Here is a 21,023-nt window from a genome sequence, read left to right on the forward strand (position 1 = left end):
CTATAGGATATCAGGAATCTTAGAAGTCCAAAATTTCCAGCATTGTCTCTTAGTCCCCACTTACCCCTTTTCCACTCCTCCCCCCCTTCAATGTGAGGAGCAAAGGTCTCAAATTCCAGTTTAACCTGATCCCCTCCTTCCTGCACAGACAAGCCTAGGAACACTGGCTCCCACTCCTGCTCTGACATTAGTTCCTGCTCTCCAAGCATAGCACTGCCCACAGCAAGTACAGCATGTACAACTTTTACTTAGTTTCCTGGCATGTGCCTTAACCATAAAAGATATGATAAATAAAAATCTAAACATCCATCATCTACTGTATAACCCACTTCCCATAACCAAGAAGCCTGGACTCTTATCCAGAGTGATAATTACACATGTAAAACAAGATAGAGACCTTAGTTCCTCCCCGGTCAGCTCATCCCACAGAACCAAAGGAAACCAATGATTTTACATAAAAATGAGTCAGAGTCCATCTCTTACTCTCCTGCTGCAAAGGTGCGATCTGGCACAGCAGATGATACAAACTGTGCTTCCCCCCAGAGGAAAGGTGGGAGGGCAAGACCCTCGCTTCCAGAGCAATCCTCCCCACAGCCCATGCTGGGGCCACAGAAGACCCGGCTGATACAGTGCTCGTGGGGCTGGGTGCAGGAGGGGACACAGACCCTGGCCACCATCCATCCTTGGGCCCCGCCTGGGCTGCCCCCGATCCGCATCCGGGAGACCTGCCAGGGACATCAGCCAGCCCTTGACTCTGCAGGCCAGGGAGATTAATCCCATCCCTGCTGCACCCAGCAGGGAGCTGGAACCAGCAGCGCAGAGAGGGGCTGCCAGCACCCAGCACCGAAAGGCACCCGGCCATGTCCCTGGGAGTTGGCTGTGAGTGCAGAGATCAGCCCCGCTCAGCTGCCCCAGCCTCGAGGACCGTTCTGCACGGCAGGCCTGGCACACAGCAGCTCAGCCCCCAGTGCCGTGGCTCGGATGGACAGGGCTCTGCAGAGCACCTCTGAAATACTGATGCAGACCTGCCCTACTAGCATCCATCACCCTGTTCCCCGCAGGACCCAGCACCTCTGGGGCCAGTTTCAGCGACCCTAGGAGGTGCCATCTGCCTGCAGAAAGCTAATGGCTCCAGACCACTTACTCTGCCACTCGCTCCAAACATGTTTAGCTAAAAGAAACGTTGGCAGGCAAACTCCAAACACATCCAAGAGTCAAGAGGCCCTGCACTGAATCCACAAGCAAGCCGACAAAACCTGTCACTTCCCCAGGGACAGAAGTACAGCCAGGCTCCAGGTCTGCAGAGGCAAACAGGCAGCAGGAAAAGCCAACACTTGCTAAATTTGACTGCCCCTCCTCATGGCAGCCTTTACCCCTTCCCCAGTGGAGGTAGGAGCCTCCAGCCGCTCTCCAGACCAGCTCTGGGGCTGTAGCCTGCACCTCCAGCTCAGACTGAGCCCAAAGGATAACTCTCTGCCCATGTTTAGAGCATCTTTCTGTACACATCCAGCCAGCTCCAGGACAGCACATGGTCATTTCAGCCCCCAAAAACATAAAGGACCCTGAGAGGAGATCTTTGTCATGCAAAGCCACATGCCCTGGGCTGATGCCAGAGCGCAGCACTTCCATCTCAGGGACCTGGTTGCTGTAGGGGGTGGAGGGCAGCTGAGATTTTATAAACAACGCTATTTACAGCTTTCATTTTGCTCCAACACATGCAGTGGGGCTGATGCACCCCAGAAACAAGCAGGCAGGATATCAGAGAAGAAAATAAACAAGATCTGAAAAATTACTGGAGCAGAAGCAAGTTTCTTGCAGTCTCAGGAACATCCTGACTTGGTAGAAAGCCAAATCTGACCCAGAGGAGATTCACTGCAGAGCCCTCACACCCTGCAGGACAAGCCTGAGGGAGCTAACCTGGCTGTGGTAGAATCACTCAAACATACTATGGAAACGTTCTTTGGGGTGTCTGGCCAGAGAAACCCATTATTCAAAGCACCCCAGGCCCTGGCACCAAGCAGGTAAACATGGTGTTTTGGGGAGCAAACCAAAGCATTAAACTAATGGGGCACAGGCTCCCTGGGGTCTTAGCACATGCAGATTGGATGAGAGGGTATAGGAGGTGCTCAGATGCACAGAGCAGAGGGCTCAGAGCTTGCACCATGACCAGGAATGCAGTGTGGAAGGGGCAAAGGTAGTCTCACTGAGGACCAACAGGCAGGGCAAGCCCTAGCTCCTAGCTACTTGCTGCCCCAGCAGTTTCCAGATGCACACAGGTGTTTTGAGCACTTTCTATCAAGCTAAAAAAAAAAAAAAAAAAATCAAAATATCAGACTGCCTGCAAGTGTTCTGGCTGCACGTTAAAGTATTTTTCTCTGCTTCCAGCATGGAGATTAAACAATTTCTTTTCACAATAATCACTTCTGCATTCAGCCAGATTTGTGCTAGAGCCAGGACTTGACCCCAAGGTTCTATCTGTACAGCCAAATCATCTCTAATCTGGACTTGGTGCTACCCAGAGAAATAAGGAGAGCAAAATGCACCAAGGGAAGAGTGATGTCCTGATGAAAGGATGCACATTGCCTAGCATGTGTCTCACTCCAGGCTCTGCATGCTCCCGAAACAGCCCAGAAGTGAGCTCTGGGCTGCAACACCCACTCTGTGCAACCAGAGTTGTCTTGCAGGTGCCACTGTGTGCTGGATTTGGGCTCATGCCTGTGTGCGGCAGACAGCTGTTAAGGAGACCCCAGGGAGCTTAGGAAGGCAGCCCACAATACAGCTAATTTTAGCATCTCCTGTTACAAGGTGAAGATCCTGCAGTTCTCAAGGCAGCTGGCTGGGTCCCGTTTTACCTTCTGCAGCTGCAGGCCTCTTCCTTTGGTATTAGACTCGGCTCAACTCTGGCATTTTGGAGTCATCTGCACTGGGGTACCCATGCAGAAGCTGAATTTCAGGTGCCGGCACAGAGCAGCCTGTAAGCTCTTAGCCAACAGTTTCTTCTTAAGGTGATAGGACAGCAGTGGGGCTGCAGCAAGGTTTGCAGCTCAAGCCCCATCCTGCAGACAGACTGCTCCTTGGCTAACTCGCATGCACTCATTGCTGGTAGCTGTCCTGATCCGGCAGCGGGCACAGGGGGAGTCGGTAAAAATGCTCCTAGGCAGCACCACCAGCCCCTGCCGTCCTCATCCCAGGTGGGCCCAGGGCATTACCTCCAGTGGCTGCTGCCAGCCCTGAACAGGACAAGGCCCTGCTCGCTCTGGGGGGCTGAGCAGGGGCAGCCCTCTGTCCTGCTGCAGCTCCAGCTGCCTTCCCTGCCACCCCCCCAGCAGCAGGACGAACCTGATGCCTCTGCACCCCGACAGCAGCATTCGATGGCTCTGTGCCCCGCTGTCTGCAAAACAGCCCTCAGCAGCTGTGCTATTTCTCCTGATGCCTCCAGCAGCCCCAGACCAGATGAGGTTTCTAGAGAAAAGTTATCTGAAACCTGCTCTTGCAGCTGGTCCGGCCATGCCAAGGGAGCCCAGGTAAGACTCTTGGGTCAGCTTCCATTCTGGATGTGCTTCCTCCAAGCGCAGGAGCCCAGTGCCAGCCTCAGGTCTGTGCTCTGGGTGTAGAAAACAGATTTCTCCAGGGGCACAACACATGCTCAGCCTGGCTCCGTGGGCTGGGGTTCGCTCCAAGCACCACCTCTGCCTCTTACAGATCCCAGACTCTGGCCTTACCCTCCTGACCACCTTGCATCTGCCATTTTCAATCCATCAGACTGCAGTAGCAACCCCTTTTCCTTTCCCTCTGCCCAGGTTTACAGTGAGCCTGGATGAGTTAGTGGAAGACAGACACTAAAGTTGACTAAACCCAGGGAAACCACCCACAGCTGAAGAAATCCCCAAGCTGAAACTGGCTGCTGGCTGGGAGAGTATTAAGAGGAGCATCACACATACTACGTGTGCTGTTCTTCCTCCTTCATAAGCATCCACGTCGGCCACTGTCAAGACAAGATCCTGGGACAAAGAGGCCTTTAGTCTACCCTGACTTAGTCTTATAATCTCAAGCAGAATGTATGTTGTCACTATGCAAGTGTCCTGCTCTGGCCGCAGCACAGAGCAAGGTGCAGGCGTGTTGCAAAGCACTCCCAGCTACTCTGTGAGAGTTTGTGCAGTTCTCATTTGTTATTCCCTCTTAAACACTAGGAAATCAAATGACTTTCCCTCCCAATTAGTACTCCTTCATTATGCAAATAATGTCCTTTGATCTGCTCCTGCTGTCACAGAACGGATCTGACCGTATTTGTTTTATTCCTCTTTACGCCCCAGGAAGGTACCCACCTCTGGGAGCTGGGACTATACTTTTGGCAGGGATTGGAGAGCTGTGGCTGATAGCTGCCATGAGCGAGAAGAAAAAACACCCACTTGGGCAGCCCCAAGCACAAACTCCAGCAAGGTCTGGGAAGGCAGGAGAATGAAAGGAAGAAGCGGGGTTACCTTTCACTTTTTAGGCTGGGCCACAGAGCAAAGGCTGTCAGAGCAGCAGACAGGACATGAACAGCTCCCTACAAACAAGCTCCAAGGTAGAGGGGTAGCCCTGCACCCTGGGGTGGCCCCATCACAGCTCTTTCCCCAGCAGAGAGCACAACTGAACCATAAACACTGGTGATCCAGGAAAACATCTGCACCCAAATGGAACCTAGACTAGGCATGTCTGCCAGCAGGTCCCCAGGCTTTGACCTTGATCTTGATGTATTAATAACCTAACCAATCTAAGCTTTTCACAAACTGCCCAGCCTTCCTACCGCTGCTTGGCCAGTACAGAGAATCACCTCCATCCACATTCAGGAAGGCAGCAAGGCACAGTCCTCAATCATTCATATGAAAATACCTCCCCCCAGGTCTAGGTGAGATTATCTGTCCAGCTCAGAGACCGCAAACATCACCACCAATACCAACTAGAAAAAAAAAAAAAAAAAAGCCATGATCACAACTGCACCTGGCCTTGATGTCACAGAAAGAGCACTCCCACAAAAATAGGGCCTGGCAGAGTATTTCCCATAAGAAAGTCCTGAACTTTATCTCCTTGGCCCAGGCAGCACCCTATGTTCTCCATCCTCAGCTCTTCCTACAGCATCTAGAGTGGAACTGCACACACCATCTCTCTCTGTGTCCATACCAGGGCCACAGTGGAGTAGCAGGGCAGCTGCTGAACTCCAGCAGGCTGAGGAGAAAGCTACTTGTTGTGATTGCTTGTTGATGCTTTCACAGGACCTGTCCATCCTCTCCTTTGCGCTACCTGTTCCTGGGCAAAGCGCTGGTAAGTCAAGGGAGAACTGGGAGGGAGCTGGGGACTTGGGGCAGCAGCATGTGGGTACCCCTCCAGCTCTGCATTCATACCGCAGGGGACCACATGGCAGCACCACCTGAAGATGCTGTGTGAAGCTCTCCCTGCCCTGTTAGCCGAGCCGTCTCCAGGGCTAGGCTGCTGCAGAGGAGCCCCTGTGCTCCCTGGGATGGCCAGGCTACAGAAAGCTCCAAGGTTGTCTCAGGCAGACAGACATCAGCCTGGTAAGCAGGACAGGCTCTTGGCTCCAGCTCCCCTCTCTGAGCAGGCAGCTTGGAAACACAGCCCACGCCGTTCACAGCACTTTTTACTTTTAACTTCTGAGTATTTTAATTTGCAGGAATCGCCTCCTTTCATGTTGTGAAACAGTGTTTCTTTCTCCCTCTGATCTCCAATTTCGCATAGAAACTGTCTCCTTTGATATGTCTTGTTCACATCAGTCTGATCAGGCAGCTCCGTAATTGTTAGCGATTTTCAAAGAACTGGGATCCTTGTCTAATACTCTAAGTCGAGAATTCCTTTCTTTTAACATGTTGTTCAAGCAAAATAGATTAATTTAATTTCTTTCTTCCCTTTGGGAACAGGATGCCTCCTGCTTTGCTGCCCACATGCCGTCTTTCATTTCTCCAGGAGCACATGGCTGCAGTTCAAGGGGTCACCCTCTGACTCAGGAAAGATTTATGCAGGTAAATAGAAGAGGAAGGAGAATTTGGGATGCCTCAGGAGAGTTTGTTCTCCATCCATCAACAGGCAGAAGCATCTCCTCTGGTGTGGGCAATTCCTGCACCTCTATGCCTGCTGGAGGTCATGCACCAGTTCTCACAATATGCTGCGCAAGAACCATGGAGAGCCAGAGCTCTGTCCTGAGGCAGCACAGACCCCGGCACCATCCCCTGCCCTCTGCTTTCAGGGTGCCTCTTCAGCCAGACCCTCATGCACAAGCACAGCAGGACCTGGCAGTTGGCCTGACCTACTGAGAGCCCCTTGCGTGCCTCAGCCCTGCCCCCCCTGCCTGCACCCCCCCGGTGCTCGCTGCTTTCCTGGCAGTGTCACTCTCCCCCTTGCTGACTCATCCCTTGCTGTCAGTGTTGGGGACCTGCCTTATCTTCGATGTCAGTCAGTCTTTTGCAGGCTGTCTTCTACCTCTGTGCAGCCTTTGGAGAACAGTGATTTATAGTTCCCCCTGCCCGCAGCGCATGCCAGCACGCGCAGTCTGCTACGCGCTCTGGCTAGTCAATGGGGGATAACAGATAGCCCAACGTGGATGGGGAACGGTGCAGTAAAGCAGCTGCTCTCCCTAGGCTCAAGCTGTGCTCAGCAGCATGGGAGCCTGCCCTTGGGCCAGCACAGGGAGCTAGGGCAGCAATACTGCAGCTCATGCATCACCTCACTGGGACCCTCCTGAAGCTGAGGTGAGCACAAAGCTCACCACACTGCTCTGCCAGCCCTGGGGGGGCTAGACTCACAGCACACATCCCAGCCTGGTCCTCAGCACGGCTGATCACCAATGGACTTAAAAGATGCCTGATAGCAGGGGGATAGGCAGGCTAACAGCAACACAGGGAAGCCACATTTCTGTCACAAGGGACACAAATTCCCCAATTTCAGCCCCAACAGTGGCTGGCCCCTCAGAGGAAGGCAGGAAGCCATGCGAGCGGGGTCAGCAGTGCTGTATGGAGATGCACAAGGGGGTGGCTGGGCAGCCACGGGGCTCAGGAAAGCAGCACACTGAGGATGCCCTCAGGAGGGACCGGGGCACAGGCAGCTGGAGAGGAAGAAACATCGCTGAGGCTAACCTGAACCCCAGGCAGCCATGAGCCCCCCAGCACGCAAGGGCTCAGTCCGACCCCCTCCCACACTCCCCCCCGCATTTGGGAGCAAGGGAGCTGTGCAAAACCAGGGTAAATGCACAGTGGGCAGCTGGCACTGCCACAGTCTGTCTCGAGGGCACAGCTTAGGGCTGAGACCAAGCGCTCAGCCACAGGCTGGCAATCAGCTCAGAGGATTTATTCACTTGTTTTCCTTAAGCCACCTTATTTATTTTTCGTTTTTGGCTCCCTAGCTCTGGTCTCAGCTGGAATCCCTGGGATTTGCAGGCAGGTTTGCAGGGTAGAGCAGGCTCCAGATTTGACAGGAGAGAGGCGCAGGTTTCCCAACCCACCTCATTCCACCCGGGAGACCTACCAATGGGGGACAGCTCAGCCACGCTGCCGATGTAGGGCCCCTCCAGGAAACGTGGCTCGCTGTCGTTGATGTCTTGCACCTTGATGATGAACTCTGACTCAGGCTCCAGCAGCCGGTCCGTCTGCCGGTCACGGGCCTGAGCCCGCAGTGTGTAGAAGGTTTTCTGCTCCCGGTCCAGGCGCTCGGTGGCATGGATGTCACCTGTGATCTCGTCGATGAGGAAGATAGTCCCTGCGCCCTCCCCGGAGATAGTGTACTTGATGGAGCCGTCCCCCTCATCTGAGTCCGAGTGGATCTGTCAGGGAAAGAGGGAGAGGGTGGGAGCAGGCTGAGGCCATGCTTGTGCCCCCGTGGCCAAGACCGCACGGGTGTGAAGCCACTACACAAGGTGCCCATGGGCCCTGCATGACGCCCATCTGCTCCTGCTGGGCTGAAGAACGGTGCAGAGCACTGCCAAATGATTCCTGTGCACAGAGGAAGGCCCCAATATACTGGAACTTCAGTCCTGCCTATTCAACCATACGCTCAGCAGATCACAAATCCTGCTAGCATCCACCCACACCACAAACCAAGGGACAAACCCCACCACTGTGAGGTTAGGAGATGATGGAAAAGGGAAGGACATCTCAACATCACTCCAAAAAGAGGCTTCCTTGTGGGCAAGGACCCAGGTGGTGTGGGATCACCCTTCCCAAGCTGCACAGCAGACCCGGGTATAAAGGCACCTCACCGCCAGCATCTGTCCCAGTCGACCCAAAGCCCGTTCTCACCTGCCTGCTCTGCCCCAGCCACTCTGTTTTCTGGGCAGTTGGTGCTGACGAGTCTCCCTGCCTGAGAGCTCGTGCACCCGCTGCACACCTGTATTGGGTTTGGGTGGCAGGTTAATGGAGGGGTCCACCCATCACATCATCACACCCAGAGCCCCCACCTGAGCAAAGCCTGCAGGAGAATGTGGCAAATCAGGCCCACACTGAGGATGAAAACCAGACCCTGTCAAAATGCTTTTGTCACCAAACTCCACTTCATTTTCTAATTAAGACAACATTTGAAATTAGGAAAAGAAAGGGTAAACAGCAGCTCCCAACAGACCAGGAGCTGACTGGAATCCAGGCCAGACGTCCAGAGATAATTTTATTGGTGGCATTAAACTGAGTTATGAGGTTTTTACAATCCAGCCACTTATGAGAAATCTATTAACAGTAACTGGACAGGCAGAATGCATCTTGACAGAGCGCAGCATGGGCATTAATTGGGACAATCCATAACAGGACAGGCCCCCGGAAAGGTTTCATCAGCTGCTTTCATTTGCTTCCTACAATTTCTGCTTAGAATCAGCAAAGTGTGTGTGTGTGTGTGTGTGTGTGTGTGTGTGTGTATCCCAAAAAAAGAAAAAAGCCGTCCATTAATCTGCTAATGAAATATGAAAATGTTTATGGGCCATTCAATCTTCCAAACTGCAGTTCTATAATCCACCTTTCAGACATACAGCTCTACCAGCAAGAATTTATACCAGAGCTGCCTCTTTTTTATGACACCTTCATTATATTTGTCTTGTTAGATACAGTTTATATATTTATTTCATGAGTGAGGGGCCCACGCATTAGACAATTCAATGCATTTTACACAACATTCACATATTACTGCCCATGTTGAAACGTCTCCCAAGACTTGCTTGGGAAGGAGACCTTCACTCAGCTAGCAAACGGGGCTGTGAGCCTAGCAGTGCTCTGGGATCATTGTGGTGGCTTGGCCACAGACCTGCCAGGGCAGCGTCTCAGGGATGGTCTGCAGGAGCATTCTGCCCTGGCAATCCTGCCCCAGCCCTCCCCACTGACTGCTGCCCCCCCTCCACTTCGTAATCCTCTCCCCAGTGTTCACTACTACTTTGCTAGAGATCAAGCTTCTCAGAACAAAAAAGGTGCACCTGGTCTGTACAGCACAGGTAACAGAAACCTGCATTTTTCTACTGAACACCAGGCTCATGATTAATTATTAGTCCAGAGATAAACCACCCAGCACCTCTTCCCAGAGCCACACTGAGCTCTCAGCACATCCTCTTTACATGTTGGCTTATTGCTGACTGCTCAGAGCAGACACCAGCATCCCTGCAAACTGGAACGCTAGGAAGAAAAATGGAGCCTGGGCTCAAGGGGCTGTAGAGATTGATTTACAAAGGAAGATTAAAAGAGCTAAATCTGTGCCGCTTGGCTAAACAACAACTAATGGGGGAGGGCCAGATAACAGACTACAGGCGTCTGATGGGAGACGCCACAGGCCCAGGCCACGTCCCCGGGCTGGTCTCTCCTGCCCAGCCTCGCCCTTACAGCGGGCAGGCGCAGGGAGCACCACGCTTCCCCGCGGGCTTGGGGACCCCGTCACCACCCAGCGCGGCAGGCGAGGGAAGGCGGGCAGCCCTGGCACGGCACAGAGCCGCGCTGGCCCTGGGCCCCCCTGCACCTTCCCCCGAGCTCCCACCCGCGGCGCTGCACCCCAGGAACAGAGGGGATCCCCCGCCTGCGGCTCAGATCCTCCGGCCAAGGACAAGAGCATCCACAGCAGCCAGGGCTGTTCCAGAAGGTGGACAAAAGGCTGATCTGCTCAGTGTGTTAAACAGGAAAATAGCTTCCCTTTCCTAAAAGGACAACCACAAATTTTACAAAGCCATTAGTTACTAATAATTAAATAAAAATTAAATGTGAACAAAGGTGCACATTCCTTATTAAACAGAAAGCACAGATACACAAATAAAAAAATTACTCTAGGGCTGGAAAAGAAAGAAAATCAAATAAAAACTAGCCCGTAATAAAGGCACACTCTGTTTGCTTCAACTCATAAAGCCCAAGTTCATCAATTTTCTTTAAATATTAGCAACTTAATTAAATCTGCTTTTCTCCCTTTAATCCTCTCCTCTATCTAAAATAGATCTGTCCACATGCAGAAGTTTGTAACTAGTGCTGACCCCATAATTCTATTTAAAAAACCCAAAGAAATCCACATCAAACTGACAGCAGCCTCAGGGGAAATTACAGTTCAGAAGAAGGATTAGCTAGAGAACCCAGATTTTATGGAAATGGTATCGGACCTTCGAAAAGCACACGTAGGTGTGCAAGAGCCACCCACAGAGGGCAAGCCCCAGCTCTACCACAGGGAGCCCCGCGTCCCCCATGCAGGAAGGTTCCCAAACCCAGAGGCTGTGCCAGGAGGGCTGGCACACTGCCCTGGGAAACCAGGGGACACCCCTGCCCCGACCGCCCCAGGCAGGAACCCCAGCTTCCCCCAGCCAGCCCGAGGGGAAAGCCTGGCCTCAGGCAGTTTTCAGCCCTCAGGAGCAATAATCACAGGGAATGGTTTTCAGGGCAGGCTGGCAGTTTATTCTGAGCAGGGTGGGTGATGCAGTGAATGATGTGGAAAGGGGCTGTAAAATGGGTTAGTTGTAGGTTCCTGGGTTCGTTTTGGAGATGAGGTGGTTGCTAGGCTACCTCTGGAGTTTGACAGGGCCTGATGCTTCAAGTCGCTTCCCAGGGGAGCTGTGAATTAGCTGTAACTGCACCGAGCCTCGTGGTGGAGGAGCGCGGCTTTCGAGTGTCTGCTGAAATGGACACAAATCACCGCTGAAATCCCAGCTGGCCCCTAGCCAAGAAGCCCATTTTCAAGCCTCCTCCAGACTCATGACCAGACAGCTGAGGCCATCAGAAAGCCCTGGTGCCTGAGTTCTTGGGCATTTTCCTTTGAGAGCCCATGCCCCACAGGGGCTGCTCTAACTGGCTTGCCACACACTCCTCTAACTGGCCCAGCAGCTAGCACTGCCTTCATCAGTATACAAATAACACACCCTCCTGACATGTGGGAGCCACAGGGCAGCTTTTCCACAGCTCCCAGAACAGGACAAAGCCCAGCAAACCCAAGGTGAAATGCTCTTTTAGCCTCAGGACACCAGGAGTGGAAGGAGCAGGATTCCATGTCCAGCCTTCCCACACCCCAGGAGGTCACACATCAGGGAATTAGCAAGTTCCCAAGGACAGACCCAGTCCTGCCCAGCAAGGCACTGCTTTCTGCCAGCAGCTCCAGGTTTGCCAGCACTCCTCTCTCCACAGGGCACGCAACAAGTCAGGATAGCACACGTAGCCATCCCCTTGCAGAGAAGGGAGGCTGCCAGAAAGACAGCATGGCTTTTCCAGCCCGGGGAGACCAGCGTGCTCCAGTGACCACCATCACACCTTCTCACAGCAGAACAAGATTCACTGGCTACAACAAGCCCAAAACTTCCCAGTGCCTCTCCCTGGAAGTTCATCAGTGCCACAGCCTTTGGAAAGCCCAGCAAGGATCTGGCCCTGGGAGCCATGTAACAACACAGTGCAGCTCCCAGCCAGCACCCAGGAGCACCCACAGCACAGGCCTGATGGGCATAAAGCCCCAGGAAAGCTCTGTCACCAGAGCTGGCCTTCAGGGTCCCTCCAAGCACTGCACACCCACACCAAATACCTTCCACACTATGCTGTGCAGGCCAATCTGAGATCGAGAAATCTGCCACAACCTCACTCTGGATATAAACAAGAACAGGATTTTTGTGCCACAGCTAGAGTGGGACATCTCCTCTGGCAGCCCATCTGTAGAGATAATTAGCTAGGAAACACATGCTGTAGCCTGCAGGTCCAACTGAGCACAGCCCTTCCAGGACCAGGAGGGAGGCCATAGGGAATGGCCACAAACCAAAACTTAGCACATTATCCCCCTGTTGAAAGGGCTACAGGGCCAGGGATTGATCGTTTTCAGGAAGTCAGGGTTGCACTGATGGCAACAACTGCTGGGGCAGGAAGGCCCTCCGTGCTATGGTAGCACTTTGGCTCCCAAGACATAGCAGGGACCAGCACCACCAGATGCCCACCCTGCCAGTCCAGCCGTCTGCACTTTTGCTCCAGCCTAGCAGGTCCACCCACAGAGATGGGGCTGAGCCCTCCCCACTGCCCCAACACCACCTAGAGCTGCACCCCTTCTTGCACCCACCCCAAACAACACAGAAACCCAGCACACAACTGGAAGAACACAGATGTGAATTTTGGTGTGTTCCTGCCCTACAGTCTGGGAGCACATTAACCTCACCACCCCCCTGGCTGGGACTAGGCTCCTGCCATCCCAGTACATAGAGTACTTCTCCAACCAGGGCTCCATGAGCAGCCTTTGTGCAGACCCTCTCCCCGCCAGCCTTGACCGTGCTGCCAGCAAGCCACTGGCATGGTCAGCCCCATGGAGACGTAGGGTTACCTTACCTTCCCCACATACAGCGGCTCCGTGCCAGTGTACTCCTCCACCACAAAGAATTGATTCCAGACCCAGCCACGCTTCACTCGCCCACTGGCCAGCAGCGCAGGGTCCCCCGGTTGCCCTAGGCTGGGGCTCTCCACTGCGGCGTGCATGGCCCAGGCTCCCAGCTCCTGGATGGCGCAGAACAGCAGCAGCATGGTCCACGAGAAGCCCTGCAGACCCTTCGCCATTGCACTCTAGGAGGCTGCATGAGCAGTAGCTTCTGGAGAGGCAATTAACATCCTTTAGCGAAGAGGAAGAAGAAAGTCCACACTAGCAACATGGGGCTCACCAGTCAATGGAGAGCATCCCCATCCCTGCTGCACGTCACATCCTGCAGCTGGAGCACTCCTGTCCCAGCAGGCTGGAATCACATCTGTGACAACAGGCGTCCCGGACTGCTCACTGCCAGCACGGGAGCAGTCAGTGCTGGTGCCTTGCAGGCTGCTCCTAGGTCTCCAGAGGAGTCTGGCAGCTGGCATTTGTCTCTGGGGACAAAGCTACATGGCTCTGTGGTCGGCTACTGCCAGTCTCGCTGGGGAGCGGGGTCACACACAGCCTGCTGCCCACCCTGACAGCAGGCAGGGAGCTCCACAGCAGTGTGCGGGGCTCAGGCACCCACAGCCGTCATCCACAGGAAGAGAAGGGAAGCTTTTCCGTGTACGGTTTCACAGAGGAGTTAACAGCATGAGCTGCTGTGGCCAACATCTGCCTGTCCTGCAGTGGCCCTGGACTATTGTGCGAGGGGTCTGGCAGCACAGACGCCTGTGCCACGTGTGCAGTTCACAAGCCCATTTGTAACTCCCATCTTCAGGGGGATGACATCCCAGCACCTGGTGAAGGGTCCTTTGCCCAGCTGATGCCAGTCACTTCCATCCTCACTCGCTCATGCAGGGAGGTGCAGGGCAGCCGGCAGCATCCCCAGGAGCCTGGAAGAAGCCAAGGTATTAATTAGTGCTGGTGTGAGAGCAGGGCTCTATGCCCCCCTGTGCTGCCCCTGCAGCCTTGGTCAGTATCTCCCACCCTGCTCTGCCCCAGGCACCCCCACAGCAGAGCCCAGCAGGTCCTGCTAGAGCAGGTACCCCAGGAGGGAGGGCAGCAAGCTGCAGAGCTCTCATTGCTATGGACAATTGCTCCATCAGGAACTCCCCGACCAAGGAGCCTCACTGTTGAGGGTGCCTCCTCACCACACTGCCCTGGTTGCTGAGGGGAATGAGGTTTGCTGCTGGCTGGGGGGGGGGGGGGTCATCGCTGCTCATGCTGGTGAGAGATGTGTAGGGAGCTCCCCGAGCATTGCACAGCTGCTGCTGCCTGCACAGGGCCAGACCCCGCCAGTCCTGCATGCACAGACACGGCTCCCACTGCAGGATGCCAGCCCCTGACAGAGGTGCTGGCTGTCCAGCCACAGCTGCTAGTCTTTCCAGCAGAAGTTATCCTGCCATCTCACTTCTGCAGCCATGGGCTGGGAGAAAAGCATCTGTTCAAGGACTCACCACTTGGCTGACTTTAAAGCTAACAGTTTAACAAGGGCTCTGGAGTAAGCTTCCAGCCACCTGCAAGGCACTAAGGATAAAGACATGAGATCTGTGGCCAAGGGTAGACTGCCTTCAGTGAACACCTGAGGAGAAGAGGCCTGCTCAGGAGATGGGGACAGGTATGCAGCATCCATCTCTCCCCACACCAACACCCCAAGCTTCCACCAGAGCTCTGCAACCCCAGCCACAGCCAGAACTACTCATGAAACATGTACATCTTCACCAGTTTGTAGAATTAATCTCCTGTTATCTGTAACTCTAAATAGGAGGGGGAAAGAGGATGAATGGAAAGGAGAGCAATCCTGGACTAGATATCCATATACTCCCCATAGACAGGGAACTGGACTGTGCTCTGCACAGCCCCCTGCATGATTCTAAACAGCCACAGCAGTTCAGAGCAGAGGCAGCTCACAAGTAGTTCCCTAGCTCTTCCTCACACTTGCCATTCCCCTAGTGTGACCGCACCTCCCTCTTGCAGTCAGGCCTCCCCAGGCAGAAGCCATTCCTGCCACTGCTCCTGAAGGGCCAGCTACCCTTGCCAATCTGGTGAGAACCCCTATCATCAAAATATTTAACATCAGAGACTATAACCAGGGGAGCAAGAGGACCTGTAGACAGCTGACAGACTGAGTCATTCCTTCCCACTGTTAGAAGTCTCACAAGGCAAAGTAACTGCAGCCTTCACCGATCAAGCACTGATATAAAGATCCCTGCTCTGGAGCAATGAAGCTGAGGCTACCCCACCTGCAGCAGGCTCCAGAGCAAGACACTCACAATGACAATAACAGGACACATACACACGTTTTATGACACCTATATGGATATACAGAAGATACCTATAACAAAATAGAGCACGTAACTGCCACAAACAGCATCTCTCCACTTTCTCACATCTGGGAAATTGGTGGCTATTTTGGAGTAAGTTTCCCAGACAGCAAGAGACATCAATAAACTGAATAGCACAAGCTGTGTCAGAGCTTCAGGCCAGCACCCAGCACAAACAGTTGTAGGAAGAACACCCTACACAGCATCTCTGTCTTTGCCATGCTACAGCCCTTTTGCAGGCAATGCCTCCAGATGTATCCAAAGTCCAAGCACAAATAGGTTGTACCTGGTAAATGCTACTGCCAGAAAGAGACCTTAACAAGTAGTCCATTTGCACATGTTCTCAAGGACTACTACATAAGCAGAGCCTTGCGGAGAAGCAATCACCAGCTGCTGAAGCCTCCCAATCTGCCCTCCCTGGCACCTTCTCCTTGCTCTCCAGGCTACTCCACCCTGGTTTATAAAGCCCTGCCAGAAGCCTGACAAGGCAGCAACGCCACTGCCAGAGAGCAGTTCTGCAACCACTGAAGACCTCCGAACATGTAGGAAGGCTGAAAGCCAGCCCAGTGGTGCAAGTCCAGGCACTACAAGTAAGGTCAGCATCCAAGGGCCCTGACCAAACTGGCAGGAAGGCAGCACATTGCCCCTGCTGTCTCCAGCATGCAGTGCTCTGGGCACACAGCTGGCAAACATCATCATTGGCTCTGGGAGGGCAGTAGGAGCCATCCTCATTCCCCTCACACCATTTCACACCAGAGTGGCAGCTGCAAACTGACTATTTCCTCTATGACCCGACTACCCAAGCCACATACTGAAACCAGACCTGTACGCATGCAGGGATGGCACTGCACCTTTTGTTTTCAGCCTTGCCAGTTACAGCATAAAAATGGAAGTAGCTAAACCCTTGACAGTATCAATAAACCAGTAAAAGCAACAATTTAAATGCACACATTAAAGCAAGGCAGAGAAGAGGAAGCAAGGGCAGAAGATGACACAGTGGGTGAGCACAGCTCCAGCAGAGCTGCTCCCCAGCTGGCAGACAAGCTGGGCCACAGTTCCCAAGGCAACTTGCTCAGCCCTGTTGCATCTGAGACTCCACAGAGCAGCTACTGCCACGGAGAGGAGTCCTGCTGAGCACACATGGGCTGGGCTGCCGTTGCTGTAGGAACCACAACCTTGTGTTTAGAGTCTCAGCCATTATGGTGCTTTTCACATTTAACAGATATCTCATCTTATTGCTATGTCCGAACCAATGTGGCTTGCTGGTGTCCATTTCACATGGCTAAAGTTGAGCTGCATAAGGCGAGTTGTTTGCATGCTCTTCCTACGGGCAGCAATGGAGATGGTGTAACCCAATGCACCTCCAAATACTCAGGTCCTAGACTGCAAAGCCCATCTATACAACCTGTTGCAAGCTCCAGCCCTTCACAGCCAGAGCCACCTAGACACACTGATGCAAAGACATCTGTGGCAAGGCTCATTGCCACAAAATTAATTCTTCTCCACCCATAAATTCTCAGCCTGTTTCTCTTCAGTCACAGCTTAAGGCCACAGCTAGGGTCAATGTCATTTCTCAGTGTGCGCACCTTTCTTGCTGGCTGTCACATCACAGACTTCTTCCAGAGGCAGTGGACCCAAGAGCCTCAAGTCCTGCTTTTGCCCTTGCAGCAGTCTGTACATGCTGCAGCAGGATTCAAAGTACCCCAGGGCTGCAAAGCACCACAGAAGGTCCCACGCGCAGGAACCAAGACAAGCACATTTACTTCCCAGTGTTACTGAAGACCTTTCACCAATAGCTGGAAGTGCCACTTCTCTCTGCCACATGTGAGCAGCGGAGCCATAAATAACTAGTGGGAGCCGCTGCTGTTGCAGCCAGAACCAGCCTGCAGCACAGCATCCCAAGCAGGCAGCAGTGTGCAGCTGCACAGCACACGTGCATCCATATGGCAGGGCACATGGATGGGCACTTGCTGTGCCAGACAGGTTTTCCAGGAAGTCAGGGTTGGCACTTGCTGTGCCAGACAGGTTTTCATGCATGCAGCAAAACGTCAGACCCACACTACCCAGGCCCAGGGTGATGCCCACTCTCCTGCTTCTCTGTCATCCCTGCCTCCCAATTATCAGCACAACTTGCCCCCTCCCCACAAGAGCTTCTGCAGTTTGTCGGTGTGTATTTGGCACAGCCATACTGTACATCATGTTGACAGTAGAAATTACATCCTGAGCTTATGTTTTACACTGTGCTCTGTCAGAACTCACTGCAGCCCAGTGATCAGGACAAATTGAATAGCATCCCGTCCGTGTCAATATTTATTTCATTTTACAAATGCAGGCTGATGCAGGGGAAAGCAGGCAGGGGGAGGGGGAAGACACAAGCAGGCAACAGCACACAGAAGATAGCACTGCTAAATATATCACAATCCTATACCCCCAAACTGTACTATTGCCCAACACAGCTGCAGACCTGGAGCCAGGTCAGTGGTACCACAGGAGCTCAGAGAGGGGTGATCCCAGACAGAGTCCAGGCGAGTGCCCTGGGAGCTCATGCAGTGCTCCCTGTGCCTGCAGCTCTATTGGAAGGACTGCCACAGCAGTACTGTTCCTCTGAGACAAGCCCTCATAACCAGCAGAAAATGCAGAGCTCCATCAGCTACAAAGGATGCAACGGAGCAGGAGAGCCCTCTCTCCCTCCTCCATCCCAGCTTGCTGCCTGAGCTAACTCAGGCCTAGATGCACTGCTTTAGCACCTTAGCACCTCCTGGCAGTTGCATAAACTGCCTGCACAAGCACCTGGCCTACTCTGTTTGGAATGGCCACAAGGATGCTATGAAAGCTCCTGAGGAGTAAGGCACTGCTTGTGCCACCCTCAGGAAGGCAGAGCCACAGAATGAATGCCAAGCACAAGACAGGAGCTCCCTACAGCTTGGGCTGCCTCCTGGTTTTCCACGGCATACCCACACCCCAAATGATGAGGAAATGGAGGCTGCAGCAGGAAGGTCACTGATCAGGGGCAGGAGCTCAGTCCTAACCCCCACAGTCCTGGCCATGGACCTCATTGCTCAGTTTGCTATCTGCAGAATGAGTTCAAACTGGAAGTATGAGTTACCTGGCTCCAGACCCATTACCCAGCAAAGACAAGGAAGAAGCAGACAGCAGCACAGCAGGGACAGTCTCCAGGAAGGGGCTAGCAGTTGCTTCTAGCACCTGCATGCAGAAGCCCAACCTCACAGCTGAAAACTGTGAGCCTGCAGACTCTCATGCTGCTGAACAGTAGCTCCTCACACTGCACTCTCCACCAGCTACCAAATCGCAGACCACACTGTGACAAAGGGGGCTGGGGAAGAGCTGTGGCATGCCTGCATCCCAAGGTCTGCAGCTGGTATCTCTCACCACAGTCACAAAGAAGCCACGTTGGCCCAGCACCGTTCTGTCAGCTCTGGCACCAAGCATAGCTACTACACAGGGAGGGTGGAAAGAAGAGCACAGGGAGATGCAAGAGGCAGGTTGGAGATGTATGTAGAGCACAGACACAGCCTTGTCAGCAGTTTGAAGTGCTGCTTCCAACAGGTAGGACTATAGCATATTTGGAGATGACCCAGGACAAGAACTAGATAAGACAAAAGCTCCTGCTATGCTCCCCAGCAAGCAGCCAGACATGCCACTTAGAGCGGCAAGAGGAGTACAGCTTCACACCAGCCTCTTCCCCAAACATGCAAGTCTGTCTAGATACCCCCTCCAAATAGTGGGGCAGACCTCCAGCAGCAACCCGGCCTCTGCATTCTCTGCCCAGCACCTCCTGACCACAGTGCACCTTTACCTGAATGCTCAGAGGGTGAGCATCAGATCCAGCACCATCTACACATGCCAGCTGTGTCCGCTGTAAGGGAACAGCTGAGGACATGTGCAAGCGCAACAGCAGCTCTGGGGACCACACTAGTGCCGGCTCAGAGTCTGCATCCACAGGGAGCCCAGCTGCCCCACACCCGAGAGCGTGGGCAGCATGACAGCCCGGCCTCAGACAGACCTTGCTGGGAGATGGGGCAGCAAAAAACCTGCAATTACTTCAACAGCAATTCTTCTCTAGTACAGCCCATCATGTGTAACCACATCTCCTCCCGTTAAACAGAATTCAAATCCACTTAATGCTCCCCTTCCTGGGAGAAGGAACAGGATAGATACAGCATGGTTCCAGTATCTGTTGTATGGAGGTAATACAAGCACGGCAAGGCTGCTGCAAAGTTTTAAGATGGCTTATAATCTCCAGGCCTAGGGCTAAGACATGAACTCAGGCTCTCTGGAGCTCACTTTCTCTACTGGATATTGTAAGACAAGATGAGACAAAGATACTTTTTTTTTTTTTTTTTTTTTTTTTTTTTTTTTACACAAACTTCTTGAAATCTAGCTAAGAGAGAGGAGGCAATCTTGCCAGACATAGGATACTATCAACTCTAGACTAGGTCACACGGCAAGCATATCACACACAAGCATCCAACATCCCACAGGCTGCCTCTGACAATGCACCCCAGTACCACACCAAGCCTGGACCACTGCACCACAGCCAAGCACCCACCTATATCCCCGTAACTTCCCCCAGCTCCTTCCGAGCATACAAGAGGCATTTTACGATTACCCCTTTGGACTGGAATAGTCAAGGCATCCAGCCCTCAGCCCTACAAGGAATGCTCTGCAGATTTAAAACACTAGGGACCAACACCACAAACTGGCTGCTGCTCAATTTCCCTGTGCATCACTGCAGTACCCACGGCCACCATAACAAGTGTCTTTGGCTGGTATATATTAACATGCATTGCTATTTCTGTAAGGGACATCAGCACTGGTGAGAGTAAAGATGTGGGATGCCCACTCATACCAAGGCAGATTATGATCACAGACACTGCACTGCAACTTCCCGTTCCACATCAGATCCCATCAGTGATGCGGCTTTTAAGGCCCAATGTTCAGATAAATCAAAGCTGGTCAAAGTGTTACAATACTGTGGTGCCACAGAAAGCAACTGCAAGCTAGACAAGTTTTCTCCACTACAACCTCTGGAACCCCCAGAGCTCCCCTCTGCAGAAGGCATACTCTAATTCGGTGTCCCTTCCAGAATCTCAGCACATTTTGCCAATCGAGTAAGAGATGGCTAGAGATACTGATCTGGGTGGCACATAGCATCGCAGTGTGTACAGATGCTAGAGGTAAGTGGCCAAGGGATTTAAAACTGTAGAAGCTTTTGAAAGATGATATTTAAATTACTTTTATTTTTACTTATGCAGTGAAAGGCTTATGTAACCACAGTTACTGGCTGAACATACCCCAAGCGCAGGTCCAGACTGTGCAAAGCAACGTTCGATAGCAATCTGCTTTTCAGCAAGTCTTCAGCCCTGATACAGACCACAGAAGACTAGCAGTTAATGATAAAAATCAAGTTTTCTCACTAATGTCACCCTAGCCTCAGCTTTGACAACAGGGCTGAAAGTCCATTATAATTAGAAAAAGTTTAGTCACGTTTGTTCTTGAAGTAAATCTCTGGGATTCCTCTTTCTGTTTCCTTGGAATTATTCTCCCAGAAGCAGACTTCTTCCTCTACTTTTCTTCTCAGATGAATTTGCACACAGTCCAGGTAAAGTTGTTTTTCCAGAGGAATTTCTACCTACATCATGCTCAGGACCGTATGACTAAATATTTATTTTTCCCCTTCTTTTAAAGTTGCTTTAATTATTGTCCCCTTTGATGCTGCCTTGAAAATTTTTAGTAGAAGAGTGCAGCAACTGTCAGAGCCGGAGCTATTCACAACCTTTTCACTTATGCTCAGTCACCTTCTGCCATCAGACAAACTGAGAGGAA

At 52.6% G+C, this 21,023-nt stretch overlaps 1 protein-coding gene across 6 annotated transcripts in view; it reads right to left on the reverse strand.

The window, feature by feature from the left end:
* Nucleotides 1-21,023, reverse strand: part of CDH22 (cadherin 22) — a 125,338-nt gene that overhangs the window by 43,987 nt on the left and 60,328 nt on the right. For all 6 annotated transcript variants that reach the window (XM_033001002.2, XM_042801037.1, XM_033001000.2 and 3 more), the window contains 2 exons: nt 12,783-13,745; nt 7,516-7,810 (listed from right to left, as the gene is read on the reverse strand). In XM_033001002.2, coding sequence (XP_032856893.2) covers nt 7,516-7,810; nt 12,783-13,007 — 520 coding nt within the window. In that variant the 5' untranslated portion in view covers nt 13,008-13,745. The remainder of the gene's footprint in view (nt 1-7,515; nt 7,811-12,782; nt 13,746-21,023) is intronic.

The sequence above is a fragment of the Tyto alba genome, unplaced genomic scaffold (assembly GCF_018691265.1).
Source record: "Tyto alba isolate M040663 unplaced genomic scaffold, T.alba_DEE_v4.0 Super-Scaffold_33, whole genome shotgun sequence".
NCBI lineage: Eukaryota > Metazoa > Chordata > Aves > Strigiformes > Tytonidae > Tyto > Tyto alba.